The sequence below is a fragment of the Siniperca chuatsi genome, linkage group LG19, assembly GCF_020085105.1.
Source record: "Siniperca chuatsi isolate FFG_IHB_CAS linkage group LG19, ASM2008510v1, whole genome shotgun sequence".
NCBI lineage: Eukaryota > Metazoa > Chordata > Actinopteri > Centrarchiformes > Sinipercidae > Siniperca > Siniperca chuatsi.
Window position 1 is genome coordinate 27,006,471 of NC_058060.1, and position 16,475 is coordinate 27,022,945.

Genomic DNA, 16,475 nt, shown 5'->3' on the forward strand with positions numbered 1-16,475 from the left:
TGCTTGCTCATGGTGGGATTTATTGGGTCTCTGTAAATAATATTATAATACGGTAGACCTGCTCTATAGGAAGTGTAATGAGATTACTTCTGTTATGAATTGGCGCTATATAAATAAAATTAAATTGAATTGAATTCAACATATTGAATCGTTCAGTGCGACTCGCACTTCCAGAGGAGATCATCATCTTTGACGTCCGTCCAGAATAAACCTCATGAATCCACTGAGACACCAGAGAAGAAGCGGCTGCAGAACCTGCCTGAGAATCCTGCTGTTTCTGAGTTTCCTTCAGTCTCACAGTGATCCAGAGACAGCTGTCTGTCCGTCCACGGGTCCACTGCAGACAGGAGCTGCTGACTGCTGGTTCAGCTACTTTTACAATTTGACTAAGTGGGAACAAATATAGGCTAAAAAAACGGTGGCAAAAAGAGAATAGCAGTACTTGCCCACCTACGGACAAATTTAAATGACAGGAGAACCAGCAAGTTCACAGAAAAACAGGAGGTCATTGTGGCTGTAAAATTGACCCACATACGGATTAAAATCGCTGACCAGAGCAGGCGGAAACACAGTCTGAATGAGGCTTTACAGTATCGTAATTTTGAGTCAGAATTATTTTTATTTCAATCACTTATAAATGTTTTGCGTTGTTTTCTTTTGTTTTGTTGTCTTTTTCCAGCAGACTTTCAGGACTCAGTATTAACCTGAAAGTCTGCCTGGACTCAGTGACCTGAGAACCCTCTAATTTACCCAGAATTCCCAGCGGATGAGTGTGAGTGAGCACGATGAAGAGTCTCTGATGGTTGGAGAGGTCTGATACTGCACATACAGAGACTCAGCAGGGACAAACTTCCTCAGAGAACATTTATACAGAAACTAATTATTCAGATGCTACTGATCTGCTCTACCTCCGTCTCCTAGCAACAGCAACATCCCAGAATCACCAGTGCTGCTCAGAGACCCAGAGAGGATTCACAACAGATCCAGATAAAACCAGAACCAGACTGACATCATGAAGAGCTGAAGACATCAGCTGTGTGTGGAGCGATGAAGAGGCTGGAGCCTTCCTCACATGAACACACGAAACTAACAGAAGCGTCATGTTTCCCACATGGTTTCCCATCGTCTGAGCTTTTAATGACGTCATCTCGCTGCGTCCTCTTCTTCTGCGCTGCTTTAATGGCAGCGGCTGGAGGATCAGCTCCACCAGCTGTTCACCTCCACCAGCCAATGAGCTCGTGTTCTGTTCAGCGGGTGGAAATGAGTTAAAGTCATGTTATCTTTTCATGAGTTTCTGGAAATTCACTTAAAATTTGAGCATTTGGATGAAACTTGATTATTGAGACAAACAGGCAGACAGACGGGTAAATAGGCAGGCAGGTCGACAGCTAGTTTAGAGGTTTAGAGGTTAGAGAGACACACAAGTCAGGGAGACAGCTGGTTAGACAAACCGATAGAGACATTCAGGTAAACGGACAGACAGGTTTAGTCAGACAGACAGGTAGTAAATGGTGTTTTCAGCAGTGTCAGTGGGAGGAACCCGTCTCTCTCTCTCTCTGTTGGAGGAGGAGATTCATTTACACTCAACATCACTGCAGAACAGCCAGTGGAGGGAGAGAGAGGAGCAGAGAGGAGCAGAGAGGAGCAGAGAGGGAGACGGCAGGAGGAGACAATGAGAGGAGGAGAGATTTAAAGAGGAAGAGGAGGAAACATCGGCGCAGCAGCAGGAGGAAGATGATGAAGACAAAAGAAGAGAAACATGAAGCGTCGGGAGCCGAAACAGTGAGAACAAACACAATGTTCTATTTTATTCTGTTGGTTCTCTCTGTGTGCTCATATTGATCAGTGCTGAACAGTATCGCTCTGCAGTAATGATTGATTTGCTCTGAACATTGTTACAATACTAACCGATACTGATCAATAATAACAGATACTGATCAGTGCCAATCAATACTGCAACTTACTGATCAATATTCTGCAATCCCATCAATGAAATCACTTCTGTACAATACTAATCAATACAGTTTGTTGCTAATCAATACATTTTCTTACTGATCAATTCTGTTCTAGTCATGTCTTGTTCTCTGTATGTGTGTGTTGTTATTGATTAGTATTGGTCACTATTCTGCAGGGGTGATTGAATTGCTCTGAACGGTATTGATCAGTATTGGTGGCACTGATCAATACAGAACACTATTGATCAGTAACTGTATTGATTAGTGTTGAACAGAGAAGTGATAATTGTATCGATTGAATTGAAGAGTGTTGATCAGTATGTTGCAGTACTGAATGGCACTGATCGGTATCTGCCAGTATTGATTAGTATTGATCTGGCACAGATGTGAGTCAGAGTAGAATCAGTAGAATCCAGTCAGTCTCTCCTGTGGAAGAGCTGCAGTGCATGCTGGGAGACGTACTTCCTGCTGCTCTGAACAGAGACATGTTTCACTCACAGCTCTGTGGTCACTTTAATAACCACTGACTGTCAGAGGGTGAGTGTTGTATTGTGGGAGTTTTAGTGTGGTCAGCACACACACACACACACACACACACACACACACACACACACACTCTTATCTGACAGTTTCATTACACACAGTCAGATCTGATGAACTGATCCACAGTCAGAAAATAAACTCAACAAAACATTTTCAAACCTACGGAGGCCCAGAGGAGTCATGGAAAAAATAAACTAACTCATGTTCTTGAATTAATGAGACACCCGCGTTCAGACTCTGTTCTCGCCGCCCGTAATTACAAATAATAACCTAATAATAAATCTATATTAGATCAGAAGTTGTAGCCTGATCATATATCTGACTGTCCAACATGAATTATAACCAATTATGATGCAGAGTCACATGTTATAATAATAATAATAAAACTTTATTTATAGAGCACTTATCAAAACAAAGTACAAAGTGCTTCACAACAAGAGAAATGAAATACCACAGTGAATGATGAAATATAAAGAAATAAAATACACAAAAGCAATAAATTAAACAGCCAGTTCAGGTAAAATCAGGATCTGCTTTCCGATAAAAATGTGTTTTGAGAAGAGACTTAAAAGAAGACACTGACTCAGACAAACTAATGTCTTCGGGCAAGTTGTTCCAGAGCCTCGGGGCCCTGATAGCAAAAGCTCTGCCCCCCTTAGTTTCCATCCTGGACTCAGGAACAGACAGGAGACCTCTGCCCGAAGATCTCAGACTACATGAAGATTTATAAGGGATTACAAGGTCTAAAATATAGTCTGGAGCCAGGCCATGGAGAGCCTTAAGAGTAATCAATAAGATCTTAAAATCAATCCTAAAACAAACAGGGAGCCAATGTAAAGAGGCTGAAACAGGTGTCAGAATCAGAATCAGAAATACTTTATTGATCCCCGAGGGGAAACTCTTTCGTTACAGCAGCTCACTGTCACGTCAGCGCACACAGGAATAGAAGTACTAAGCAAATCAAAAGTACAAAGTGGATATAAGTATAAAAGCTAAAATATGTGTAAGTACCAAAGTGGATTTAGAGGTTGATAAGTATGTACGGTATGATACAATGTAATAATATAAGTAAAAAGTATTAGTGCAATAATGAGTACTGTCAAGTTAAGTGTAGCTTATTAAGATGATTATGAGATGGTGGATATTGCACAGCAGTAATAGAGGTATGAATAAATATCAATAAATTAAACTGAAACAGCATACAGGATAGCACTGGCCACCACAGACTCATAAAACATCCTCAGCATTGTCTGGCAGATGTTGAAGGACCTCAGCCTCCTCAGAAAATAGAGGCGGCTCTGGCCCTTAAACAGCTTGCATGTTCTTAGCCCAGTCCAGTTTATTGTCCATGTGTACTCCCAGGTACTTGTAGTCCTCTACAATGTCCACATTGACCCCCTGGATGGAAACCGGGGTCACTGGTGCCTTTGCCCTTCGTAGGTCCACAACCAGCTCCTTAGACTTTGTCGCATTGAGCTGCAGATGGTTCTGCTCACACCATGAGACAAAGTTCCCCACCACAGCCCTGTACTCAGTCTCATCACCACCGCTGATACATCCCACCACAGCAGAGTCATCAGAAAACTTCTGAAGGTGGCAGGACTCTGTGTGGTAGCTGAAGTCTGTGGTGTAGATGGTGAAGAGGAAGGGAGAGAGGACAGTCCCCTGAGGGGCCCCAGTGTTGCTGACCACGCTGTCCGATACACAGTGCTGCAGGCGCACGTGCTGCGCACGAGGGGGCATCCACCTGCATCGCTGCCAGCTTCTCACCCAGCAGGGCTGGCCGGATGGTGTTGAAAGTACTGGCGAAGTCAAAAAACATGATCCTCACCGTGCTTGTCCAGGTGGGTGTAGATGCGGTGTAGCAGAAAAATGGCATCCTCAACTCCCAGCCGGGGCTGGTAGGAGAACTGAAGGAGGTCCAGGAGGGGTCTGACCATGGGCCGCAGCTGTTCCAGCACCAGTCTCTCCAGTGTCTTCATTATGTGGGAGGTCAGTGCTGCCGGGCTGTAGTCCTTGGAGCCACTGGGACGCGGCGTCTTCAGCACAGGAACGTGGCAAGATGTCTTCCACAGAATAAGGACCCTTTGAAGACTCAGGCTCAGGTTGAAGACATGTTGAAGGACTCCACATAGCTGGGGGGCACAGGCTTTTAGCACCCCGGGGCTAACACCATCGTTGTCAGTTTTGAGAGGGCCGTTAGCCTGAGAGCCAGTTCAGGGGGGAGTAGGACTCTCCCAGGAAGATGGAGGAGGGGGGAGCAGTGGACTCAGAGGTGTCTGAGGGCCGACAGCAGCTGAGTTAGAGGGGGATGAGCAGGAGCCGGTGTGTCGAATCTGTTAAAGAACAGATTAAGTTCATTGGCCCTGTCAAAGCTGCCTTCAACTCCTCTGCTACCAGTCGGTCTGAAGCCAGTGATACTCTTCATGCCGCTCCAGACCTCTCTCATGTTATTCTGCTGGAGTTTCCGCTCCAGCTTCCTCCTGCACTTCTCCTTGGCCTCCCTGACTTTCACCTTCAGGTCAGCCTGGATTGCCCTCACCTCCTCCCTATTACCATCAGTAAAGGCCCTCCTCTCTTAACGTTAGCATACAGCAGGTCCAGTGTCCTCTCCTCTCTAGTAAGACAATTCACATACTGGGTGTTTCAACAACTGGGTGTTGTTGAAACACTGACATGGTTGAAGTCACCCGAGATTAACATGAGTGCACTTGGGTGTTGAGTCTGGAGTTGTGCTATGGCGGTGTGAATGGCGTTGCACGCCGATGCTGGGTTAGCAGAGGGGGGGATGTAAACAGCCACAACAATGGCATGTGAGAGTTCACGTGGCAGATTATATGGCCGGAGTCCCACAGCTAACAGTTCAATGTCCGGGCTACTACAGATACTCTGCTTGATAGTAACGTGACCAGGGTTACACCATCTGTTGTTGACCAGAACAGCAAGCCCACCGCCTTTCCACTTACCGCTCCCGGTGTGATCCCTGTCGGCCCGAACAGTCTGAAAGCCGTCGATGGAAACGTTATGGTCCGGGATATCCTGGTGTAGCCATGTCTCTGAGAAGCACATCAAACTACACTCACGGAACTCCGTCTGACTCCGGGCTAACGCCGTTAGCTCGTCCATTTTATTCGCCAGTGATCTCATGTTGCCCATGACGAGAGAAGGCAGACATGGCTTAAATCTCTTGTTCTTAAGTCTCTTTTGTCTGGACCCCTCTCTTTTCCCTTGCCGCTTCGTTCCACCTCTGCATCCTCGATGTGTCCTCCAGATCTCAGTGGGGATATCGGTGGTCCAGCTGTTCCCTGGTGTAAACAATGCGGCCAAACAGCTGTTCTGCAGCGGTGCCCTGACCGAGTAGCAAGAGAAGAAGTTTCACGGCAAAAAAAAATACCAAAACACTTCCTACTCTCATCTTCGTAACGAGCGCAGTTTAAATTATACTTACACAAAAGTTGCTCAAGTTTGAAGAAAAAGGAAAGCTAAAAGTTAGAAAAAGTAAGACGACGAGACAGAGCAACAGCAACAGGCAGCATGCACGTTGGCGCATACACACTAATCGATGTGATCATACCTCTTGGTCCTTGGTCCTGGATGTTAGGAACATTTGTTTCAATTAAATATCAAAACAGTTTTAAACAAGGGAGGCACATTTGTAAAATGAGTAAAAATGTGTTAAGACTCACATTTAAAGTCCAGGTTCTTGATAATAATAAACTGCACATTATAAATAGTCAAATTTTTTATTCAGTGTAATAAAAGAAATGGCGAATAAACAAATTTAAATATTTTAATATAAAATTCCATCGATAAATAGCTGCTATTTGTAACTGAAAATTTCCTACAGCCATTGAGAGTCGTTTTGAGTCTCTTTGTGTTGGTTTTGCATCTCGGCGCAGTTATTGTGCGTATATTAAGAGGTAATATTAATGAGGTAATATTAATGTGTCAGTGTCTCTTTGTCCACTTGACAGTTAAAGGCAATTACGTTACTGAATAATTACATTTTACGCAAGAAAACAAAATAGATAATCACAAGATTACCTGCCTGTCTTTCTCTCTCTACCTGTCTCTCTTTCTCACAGGAAGTTGGTGACTGAGTCCAGGTGAGGTGACAGTGGGCGGGGCTTAGCTCGCTGAGCCACCGTCTGATTGGTGGGTGGTGATGATCGCGACCGGCGGCCTCCTGCGGATCAATGCACGGCGACAGGACTCACTGAGGTCCAAAACACACAAAACACACACTCACAAGAGGAAGAACAAGAAGAAGAGGTAGCATACACACACACACAGTCTGACCTTCAGGGATGATGTGACCTGTCCTACATAATGATGTAACTTCCTGCCCCTCAGGAGGAGTGAGGTGGTGGTGGTGAAGGGGAAGTTGAAGCTTTTTTCAGTCTCGGGTCTCGTGGCGGCACTCGGCATCCTGGTCCTGCTGGTGGGCGTGGTCATGGCGGCTCTGGGCTACTGGCCTCGAGATGGACTGTTCATCAGCACTCGGCCACAGGAGGGCGCCGCCATGGCCTCAGTGTCCTCAAGCAGCTCTACACCTGCACCTGGTGATGCTCAGGTAAGATCCAGACAGGGCCGGACTCAGTCTGTCTGACCTAAGGGGCAGTAGAACATAACAGGGGGGCAGTAGAACATGTCAGGGGGCAGATTGGATGCTCTAGGAACCACAAATAACCCTGCATTCTGGGAGCGCAGTGTTCTAGTCGGGTAATAAGGTATTATGAGATCTTTAAGATACGATGGTGCCTGACCATTAAGAGCTTTGTAGGTGAGGAGAAGGATTTAAAATTTTTGTTCTAGATTTTACAGGGAGCCAGTGCAGAGAAGCTAATATTGAAGAAATATGATCTCTTTTCCTAGTTCTTGTCAGTACATGTGCCGTAGCATTTTGGATCAATTGGAGCTAGAAGTAACAAATGCATGGACTAGTTTTTTGGTATCGTTTTGAGACAGGATGTGCCTGATTTTTGCAATGCTATGTAGGTGAAAGAAGGCAGTCCTTGAAGTTTGTTTCATGTGGGAGTGAAAGGATAAATCCTGAATAAAGATAACTCCGAGGCTCCTTACAGTGGAGCTGGAGTCCAGGGCAATGCCATTTGGAGCAACTATATCTTTAGATAACGTGTTGCGGAGGTGATTGGGGCCAAGTACAATAACTTCAGTTTTGTCAGAGTTTAACATTAGAAAATTGCAGGTCATCCAGGTCTTTATGTCCTTAAGGCATGCATGAAGTTTAGCTAACTGATTAGTTTCATCTGGCTTGATCGATAGATATAATTGGGTATCATCCGCATAACAATGAAAGTTTATGGAGTGTTTCCTAATAATACTGCCTAGAGGAAGCATATATAAGGTGAATAGAATTGGTCCAAGCATAGAACCTTGTGGAACTCTGTGACTAACTTTGGTGTGCATGGAGGATTCATTGTTAACAAACTACAAACAAACAAACTGAGTTCGATCTGATAGATAGGATTTAAACCAGCTTAGTGTAGTTCCTTTAATGCCAATTACATGTTCCAGTCTCTGTAATAGGATGTGATGGTCAATGGTGTCGAATGCAGCACTAAGATCTAACAAGACAAGTACAGAGACAAGTCCATTGTCTGATGCAATTAAAACGTCATTTGTAATTTTCACCAGTGCTGTCTCTGTGCTATGATGCACTCTAAATCCTGACTGAAAATCCTCAAATAAACTATTGTTATGTAGAAAGTCACACAACTGATTGGTGTCTGCTTTCTCAAGGATCTTAGAGAGAAAGGGAAGGTTAGATATAGGTCTATAGTTGGCTAAAACCCCTGGAACAAGAGTGGTACATGTAGGAACTACCGGCACGGCTCCGCCGGCAGTGTCGCTAAGGAGAACTCTGCTTTCTTGGTCAATATAGCATGCACTAAGGAATTTATTGCTTCAATCAACTACATTTACCGTCAACACTGACTGGACTTCCACATAAAAGGTGCCGAGTTTTCCTTTTAAACAATTCTGACATGATATGAACAATGAACTGTAATCGTTCTTCCTGTTACTGTTTTGTACAAAATTCTGTTTTTGTGTTTCCTTGTTCAGCCTCTGCAGAGGGACAGTAACACAAAGAGGAGATTTTACACTAAACAGACACTCAGACTGTTGAAGTCTCAGATTAACTTTGGTTTAACTTGTGAATGAAATTACATTTTAAACTGAATGAGGACTGAATTTTTTCCTCTATTATTTACATTAGAATCAATTTAGAAAAGGAATTTCAGTAGTACAATATGAACAGGAGGAATGATTACAGGGACCAAAAACCTTTTCAATCTTTATATAGACATGTGAGTGTTGTCTTAGACTTGAAAACACAGAAATAGGAAATAACAGTAGACTTGAAAACTGTGTTTTAACTATCTTTCACACAGCAGATGGAACTCAGTTCGGAACCAGATGTTTGGTTGAATGTCTCTCTGACTGCTTCTAGGTAGGAGAGATGGGGGAGGAACTGGAAGTAGAAGAAGGATATGACATAAAGGGAGGAGACAAAGGAGGAGGAGATGGAGGAGGAGGTGATGATAGTTTTAAACAGACAGAAACCATAAATGGGACGAACCGACAGCTTCCGCAAGGCTTTCTGGAGGATTTTCTGGACAGGTAAGTAAACTCTTCTGTCAATCTGCTGTTGCTACAATCTTATTTAAGTGTGATGGTAAATTTAACATGGTTCCTTTAGGTGTTTATACTACTGAGGTGGTTCTAAGTGTCATGTAGGAAATTGTAGTGGTCAATTATTGGTACCTTATGTAGTTCTAGTGGTCCTTTTTTTTAGGTCATTTAAATTGTTGTGGTAATTGAAATGTCCTGTAGGAGGTTGTAGTGGTTATTTAGGAGGTTCTAGTGGTCCTTTAAGGTCTCTAGTGATCTTTTGGGAGGTTCTATTGGTCTTTTAGGACATTTAGTGGTCCTTTTGGAAGTTCTTTAGGTCCTTTAGATTATTGTGGTAATTGAAGTATCCTGTGTGAGGTTTTAGTGGTCATTGAAGACATCCTAGTAGTCTCTTTGGAGGTTCTAGTGGTTCCTTAAGGGATGCTAGTGTTTCTTTAGGAGGTTCTAGTGGTCCTTTATGGGGTTCTAGACATCCTTTGGGAGTTTCTAGTCTTTAAGAGGTTCAAATGTTCCTTTAGGAGATTCTAGTATTCGTTTAGGTCTTTTAGTCCTTTAGGAGACTGTATTAGTCCTTTGGGGGGTTCTAGTGGTTGTTTAGGAGGTTCTAGTGGTCCTTTTAGGAGGTTTAAGTGGTCAATTAGAGGGTTCTAGTGGTCCTTTAGGTGGTTCTAGAGGTCCTTTAGGTTGTCATTGTAATTGAGGTGGTTATAATTGTCCTGTACGAGGTTGTAGTGGTCATTGGGGAGGTTCTACTAGTCCCTTAGGAGTCTTCAAGTAGTCCTTTTAGAGGTTTTAGAGATCCTTTAGGAGTTTCTAGAGGTCTGCTTGGAGGTTTTAGTGGTCCATTAAGTTCTTGTTGTAACTGAGGTGGTTCTAAGTGTCTTTTAGGAGGTTTTAGTGATCATTTTGGACATTCTAATGGTTACTTTTTGTTATTTTAGAGTGCTCTGATAAAGCCCCTGAACACTACCTGCTCAGCAGCAAACAGCAGACAGACACAGTCAGAGAGCAGCTGGTAAACATAGTGGAGCATTTAGCAGCTGAAGAGACAGATATTTTCCTCAGGAGTTGGTAGAGACCAAAAGAAGAATATTGGACTCATCACATGACACAAACACCACTCCTAATGAAGGATCATGTTACTCTGTAACTGCTGGATGTCGAAATAAGCAACAGTTTGCTATTAAATTGTTCTTATTAAATGTCTCTACAGGTATCTGTACTCTGATAGGCTGAAGGTCTTCGGTCCTCTCATCATGGGTATCGGGATTTTCCTCTTCATCTGTGCGAACGCCGTCCTGCATGAGAACCGCGACAAGAAGACCAAAGTCATCAACCTGCGGGACATTTACTCCACTGTCATCGACCTCCACAGCCTCCGCAAACCCAACACCTCCTCCACCCGCCGCTCCTCAGCCAATCCCCTCAACGGCCTTGTTAACTACGTCCAATCAAAGAGCCTGGAGACCAAACCCAGGGCGTACCCTGCCTCTCTGATGAACAGGAGGGAGGGAGGGGGAGGAGGAGAGGGAGGAGGTGGGCCGTTGTCTAGGCAACCGTTGCCCGGCAGCAGCAGCAGAAGAGGAGGAGGTGGGGGCAGTGATGGAGAAGAAGGGGAGACAGTGTTCAGTATCTACCAGGAGCAGCCAGATGCTCCTCCTCCCTCCTCCGCCAACAGACTCTCCCTCCCCCCTAGCTTCAGCCCCCTCCACCTTTCCACCTGCTGGACCTCCCTGCAGAAGGAGGCGTTCAGCTGCTACACCTTACCCTTGCGGCGCCCGCGGCCCCCTGCCCCACGCAGGAGGAACTCAGCTCGGGCGGGGATGGGCCGTGGCTGGGGGGGAGCCACAGGAGGAGAGGAGGAGGAAAGGAGAGAGGGGGGAGGCCACAGGCAGGAGGAGGAGGTGTATGTATGTCCACCACCTCCTCTGTGCTCCTCGACTCCCCCCCCGCTCAGACCGTTCCAGGGTTCATCAGCAGCTTCCTGCAGCTCCTCCAGTCTCCACAGGGAGGCACCAGGAGGCTCCCAGGCCCTGCTCCTTCTCTCCTCCTCCTCCCTCACCCCCTCCCACCTGTCACTCTCCTCCCTGTCTCACCTACTCTGCTCCTCCTCGTCCACGACGCACCCCCCCTGCAGGAGGCAGAGCCTGCCAACCGGCAGCTGCATGACAGGTTACAGCAAACTGACACACAGAGAGGATGAATCGTTTGAGTCGACTGAGATCACATCATCACATTATGTGACATCACAGGATGGGGGTCAGATGTCAGGGGAAGGGACATCACACAGGAAGTACTCCAACACGGAGAAGCTGAGGATGATCTCACAAGTGGATTCTGGGCTGAGGCAGGAGGAGGAGGGCTGAGGAGATGGGACGACCAATCAGGAGCTGCCTCAGTGATTGACAGCACAACTCTGAAGTCATGTGACTTTTTAATGACATCAGCATGACATCAGGAAGGATTCTCTGTAAAGAGAAAGGACGCATTCATGTTGCTTCTGGATGTAAAGTCACAAACAGCTGAAAACACTAAAACACAAATATTAAACATTAAACCACCATTTAAACTGTGAATTGTTCTGATGAAAGCGTCTCTGCTGGATGATTAAAGGAACTCGAACTTGAACTTGAGGTCGAAGTTGTTCATGTTGTAGCAATAAGGAGTCTTCCAGATGAATGAATGACAGCACAACATTAAATGAACTGATGAACTTTATATTTTATTTCCATTAATCAGCTTATTAAAAAGATGTGGGTATGTTTTTATACTAAATCATCACATGTTGATGTGTCCTACAAGTAATGTTTTTTGTTTTAATGTGGTGGTTGCCAACTGGGGTGCGGGGCCACCTGGAGGACGAGGAGTGACGGAGAAAACTCAATTTTGGGGGGCATGACAGAAAAGTTTGGGACTCACTGTTTCAAAATTTGTCTTTGCAGAAATAGAAAATGTTCAGAGCTGAAAAATGTTTTCTGCAAAGCTGCTGAACGTCAGAGTGGAAAGGTTTTAACACACATTTCCTTCAGTTTATTTTTCTCTACCTTTAACCTTTTACTATCCGCTGTTAGCACAATGTAGAACCTTCACAGACTGATAGAAAGGTTACATGAATATGAACATGTAATATTTATTTAACCCCTTAATTTAAACAGGTTCTCTCAGTAAGATCATGACATCTATTTCAACGGAGACCTGAGAACATGAATAAACATTTACAGTTTGTTTGGACAGACAGAAGATTCACACACACAAGTGAGACTTTAGTTTCACGTTAAGAAAAGTAATTACAAGTGGAATTACAAACACTTCAGTCTTATAAAATCAAGAGTTCAGTGTTTGAAACCAGTTCTTCCAAACTCAGTTTGAACACTTGGAACCGCTGATGTTAAAATATCCTGAGACCTGATATTGTAAGTGCTGTATACAGTCTAGTTTCCAGCCAGATTCCCAAGTATTTATAACATTCAACAATTTCAATGTGAGAATCCTGAAGAGTTTGGATATGGGCAGTAGGCTGGATACTTGTAAGTGACCTTGAGAATAACAGACATTTTGTTTTGTCAGAAATTAAAACTAGCACATTAAGAGAAGAGACCGTGGCGTACAAAATAGTATCATCGGCATAAAAATGTACATTACAATTACAATTACAATAGATAATACTGTTTATGTATATGGTGAACAAAAGCGGCTCATAGGGTTGGTGGTTCGATCCCCAGCTTCTGGTGTTCTAGGATAAGACACTGAACCCCAGATTGCTCCCGATGGTCAGGCCAGCACCCTGTGTGGTAGCTGGCTGCCATCAGTGTGTGAGTGTGTGTGCGAATGGGTGAATGAGAGCAAAAATTGTAAAGTGCTTTGGATAAAAGCACTATATAAATGAAGCCATTTACCATTTACCAAGAATAGAGCCTTGTGGGACACTTTTACTAACTTGATTTGGAACCATTGGACACTACTGCCTGAGGTCTACCAGAGTCATGACACCATTTAATGGACTGTTCATTTAGTCCTAACAAGGATAGTTTTTCATAGTAAAATATTATGATCAACAGAACCAAATGCTTGAGTAGATTATTTTCCAGGACATTATTAACAATATGGTTAAGTACATATAATGCAGCTGTTGTTGTACTATGATATGATCTAAATCCTAACTGCTGAGGCTGTAATATGTTTTTGTCTCTAGAAACACTCACAGTTGAAGGTTCACTAGGGACTCTGGGGTTCAAGCTAACAGGCAGGTAAATGCAGCAGCAGTGTAAATATTCATAGACCAGGCAGCTTTCTCTGGCTTCACACTAAAGAATGTTTTGGCCAAACTCCCATTTCCATCAGCATGTACCTGTTAACACTAAATACAAATATAATCCAGGGTTTTAAACTCTGTGTTGTTGTTGTTAATGTGACTCACAGTGATGAAACACTGACTGATTTTAAAGTCTTCTTGAAGTGAAAGCTGTAGCTACACAATGTCTTCCACTGAAAACCGAACCTGCTTCAACTAAACAGCACAACATCCAGTCAGCTGATGACTTTCCCCCGAAGGTTCAACAGTTTTCAAGTTTTCTCTCTCTGCTTCCTCTGAGAGAATCTGCTATGTTTAGTCAGTTTGAACTGAAACATCTTCATGAATAAATCAAAATAAAGCACATTAAGTTTAGCTTTGTTGTCAAATCATTGTCTTATCGCTCACTGGTCACTCCCAGTTTGGTCCAGTATCTTTTGGTGTTTTTTTTTATAATAATCTCTAGTGTTTTAGTCACTTTTGGATCAATATGCTCTGTTGTTTTAGTCCAGGTTTGATCCAGGATTTACTTGTGTTTTGGTCACTGTTTGGTCTGGGATTTACTGGTGTTTTAGTCCAGGTTTGGTCCAGTATTCTCTAGTGTTATAGCCTCACTGGATGGCCCAGAACTGATCTGTGATAGTGAACAGGTGTTGTGGACAGTCTGAAGTTGCTCCAACAAACAGCTGACTCTCAAATCTTTTATTTTCACATATTTACTGCTTGTTTCAAAGATTCACAGGAAACACTGAGTTTACAGTTTACAGTTATCAGCCAGATAATAAAGTGATTTAAACAGAAGAATTCACTGTAAAACTGTCAAAAACAACACGATTATTCAACATTTATTCTAAATCTGTTACATTGACTTCCAGTTTCCTGTCACTAGGGGGCGTCGTGGACTAACTATTCTATGTGCATTTGTGATTCCTTCATCATGTTGGGACTGTTTGAACAACTGTTTTCACTTATTTCTTCTGATTGGTGGTTGTGCCTACACTGAGCTCGACTGACAGCTGCCTCACTCTCCTGTTAGCTTTGTTGTACCTGTGAGGGCGAACACCATGCACCCATAGGTAACTCCATGTTGTTATGAAGTTAGTTTAGCTCTGCTCACCTTCCACCTGAGCACAGTTTTAATGGGTCAGAATGAAACAAGAAAGAGCTAACATGAAGAAAACAGAGCTAACGTAGGACTAATGTAGCTCTAAAGTAGCTCTAAAGTAGAGATAATACCAGTAGCTCACAAGCAAGTGAACAAGCCAAAAGCTAAACAGAGTTGAGCCTGGTCACAACCTGGAGGGCTGACCATATGAATAACATACTTCTGTCTTCTGTGGCTTTGGCAAACAAAGTACTTCAGCAATGATTTGATGATTTGTTATTAAGGTCAACTGTGACAGCAAACTCTGGACAGCCTGTGGTAGACCAGGAAGTGTCTTGGAAGAGAATCAGCTTAATCACACCTGTGGCTACCTTCTATGTTCTTCTTCTGTCCTGTTATGTTTTGACCATAGAGCCAGATTCCATCTACCTGTCAGTGGCTCTATTATAAATTTGACTTTTTACCCAGTTTTAGGCCACATTTTACAATACACTTTTTAGATCTTGGTCGTTTTAACTATATCTTTTAACTGAATAAATGATTTTAGTCATCAGATGTGGATTTTAAGCTAGCAAAAAGGGACTGCAGATACTGGTTGTCAAGACGCTACTTCTAACCACTGCCTGCTGAGGCTAACACAACCGGCTTGTTTTTTAGCTTTTAGCTAGTTTCTTTTCAGCAGACCTATATCTAACCTTCCCTTGCTCGCTAAGATCCTTGAGAAAGCAGTCGCCAGTCACTTGTGTGACTTTCTAAATAACAATAGTTTATTTGAGGATTTTCAGTCAGGATTTAGAGTGCATCATAGCACAGAGACAGCACTGGTGAAAATTACAAATGACCTTTTAATTGCATCAGACAATGGACTTGTCTCTGTACTTGTCTTGTTGGATCTTAGTGCTGTGTTTGACACCATTGACCATCACATCCTATTACAGAGACTGGAACATGTAATAGGCATTAAAGGAACTGCACTAAGCTGGTTTAAATCCCATCTATCAGATCGATCTCAGTTTGTACATGTTAACGGTGAGTCCTCCGTGCACGCCAAAGTTAGTCACGGAGTTCCACAAGGTTCTGTGCTTGGACCGATTTTATTCACCTTATATATGCTTCCTCTAGGCAATATTATTAGGAAACACTCCATAAACTTTCATTGTTATGCAGATGATACCCATTTATATCTATCGATCAAACCAGATGAAACTAACCAGTTAGCTAAACTTCAAGCATGCCTTAAGGACATAAAGACCTGGATGACCTGCAACTTTCTGATGTTAAACTCTGACAAAACTGAAGTTATTGTACTTGGCCTCAAACACCTCAGAGAAACATTATCTAAAGATATAGTTACTCTAGATGGCATTGCCCTGGCCTCCAGCACCACTGTAAGGAGCCTCAGAGTTATCTTTGATCAGGATTTATCCTTTAACTCCCACATGAAACAAACTTCAAGGACTGCCTTCTTTCACCTACATAGCACATCCTGTCTCAAAATGATGCAGAAAAACTAGTCCATGCATTTGTTACTTCTAGGTTGGACTATTGCAATTCCTTATTATCAGGCTGCCCGAATAAGTTCCTCAAGACTCTCCGGTTGATCCAGAATGCTGCGACACGTGTACTGACAAGAACTAGGAAAAGGTGCCCAGTCTCTTTCTTATGGTGGAGTCATGAACACTGACCTTAACTGAGGCAAGTGAGGCAGGGGGTTCTTTGGATGTTGTCGTGGGGTCTCTGACTGGCTGAAGAAGAACAAAATGAAGACTTTGGAGTGGCCTAGTCAAAGTCCTGACCTGAATCCTATTGAGATGCTGTGGCATGACTTTAAAAAGGCAGTTCATGCTCGAAAACCCTCCAATGTGGCTGAATTACAACAATTCTGCAAAGATGAGTGGGCCAAAATTCCTCCACAGCGCTGTAA

The 16,475-nt window shown here is 43.5% G+C and overlaps 1 protein-coding gene across 1 annotated transcript; it reads left to right on the plus strand.

The window, feature by feature from the left end:
* Positions 1-1,277: 1,277 nt before the first annotated feature.
* On the plus strand, positions 1,278-13,821 carry LOC122867010. Its single transcript, XM_044177321.1, has 5 exons — positions 1,278-1,782; positions 6,584-6,770; positions 6,852-7,071; positions 8,974-9,143; positions 10,369-13,821. Exons 2-5 carry the CDS (start codon positions 6,664-6,666, stop codon positions 11,519-11,521), a joined length of 1,650 nt encoding a protein of 549 aa, XP_044033256.1. The 5' UTR covers positions 1,278-1,782; positions 6,584-6,663; the 3' UTR covers positions 11,522-13,821.
* The last annotated feature ends 2,654 nt before the right edge of the window (positions 13,822-16,475 follow it).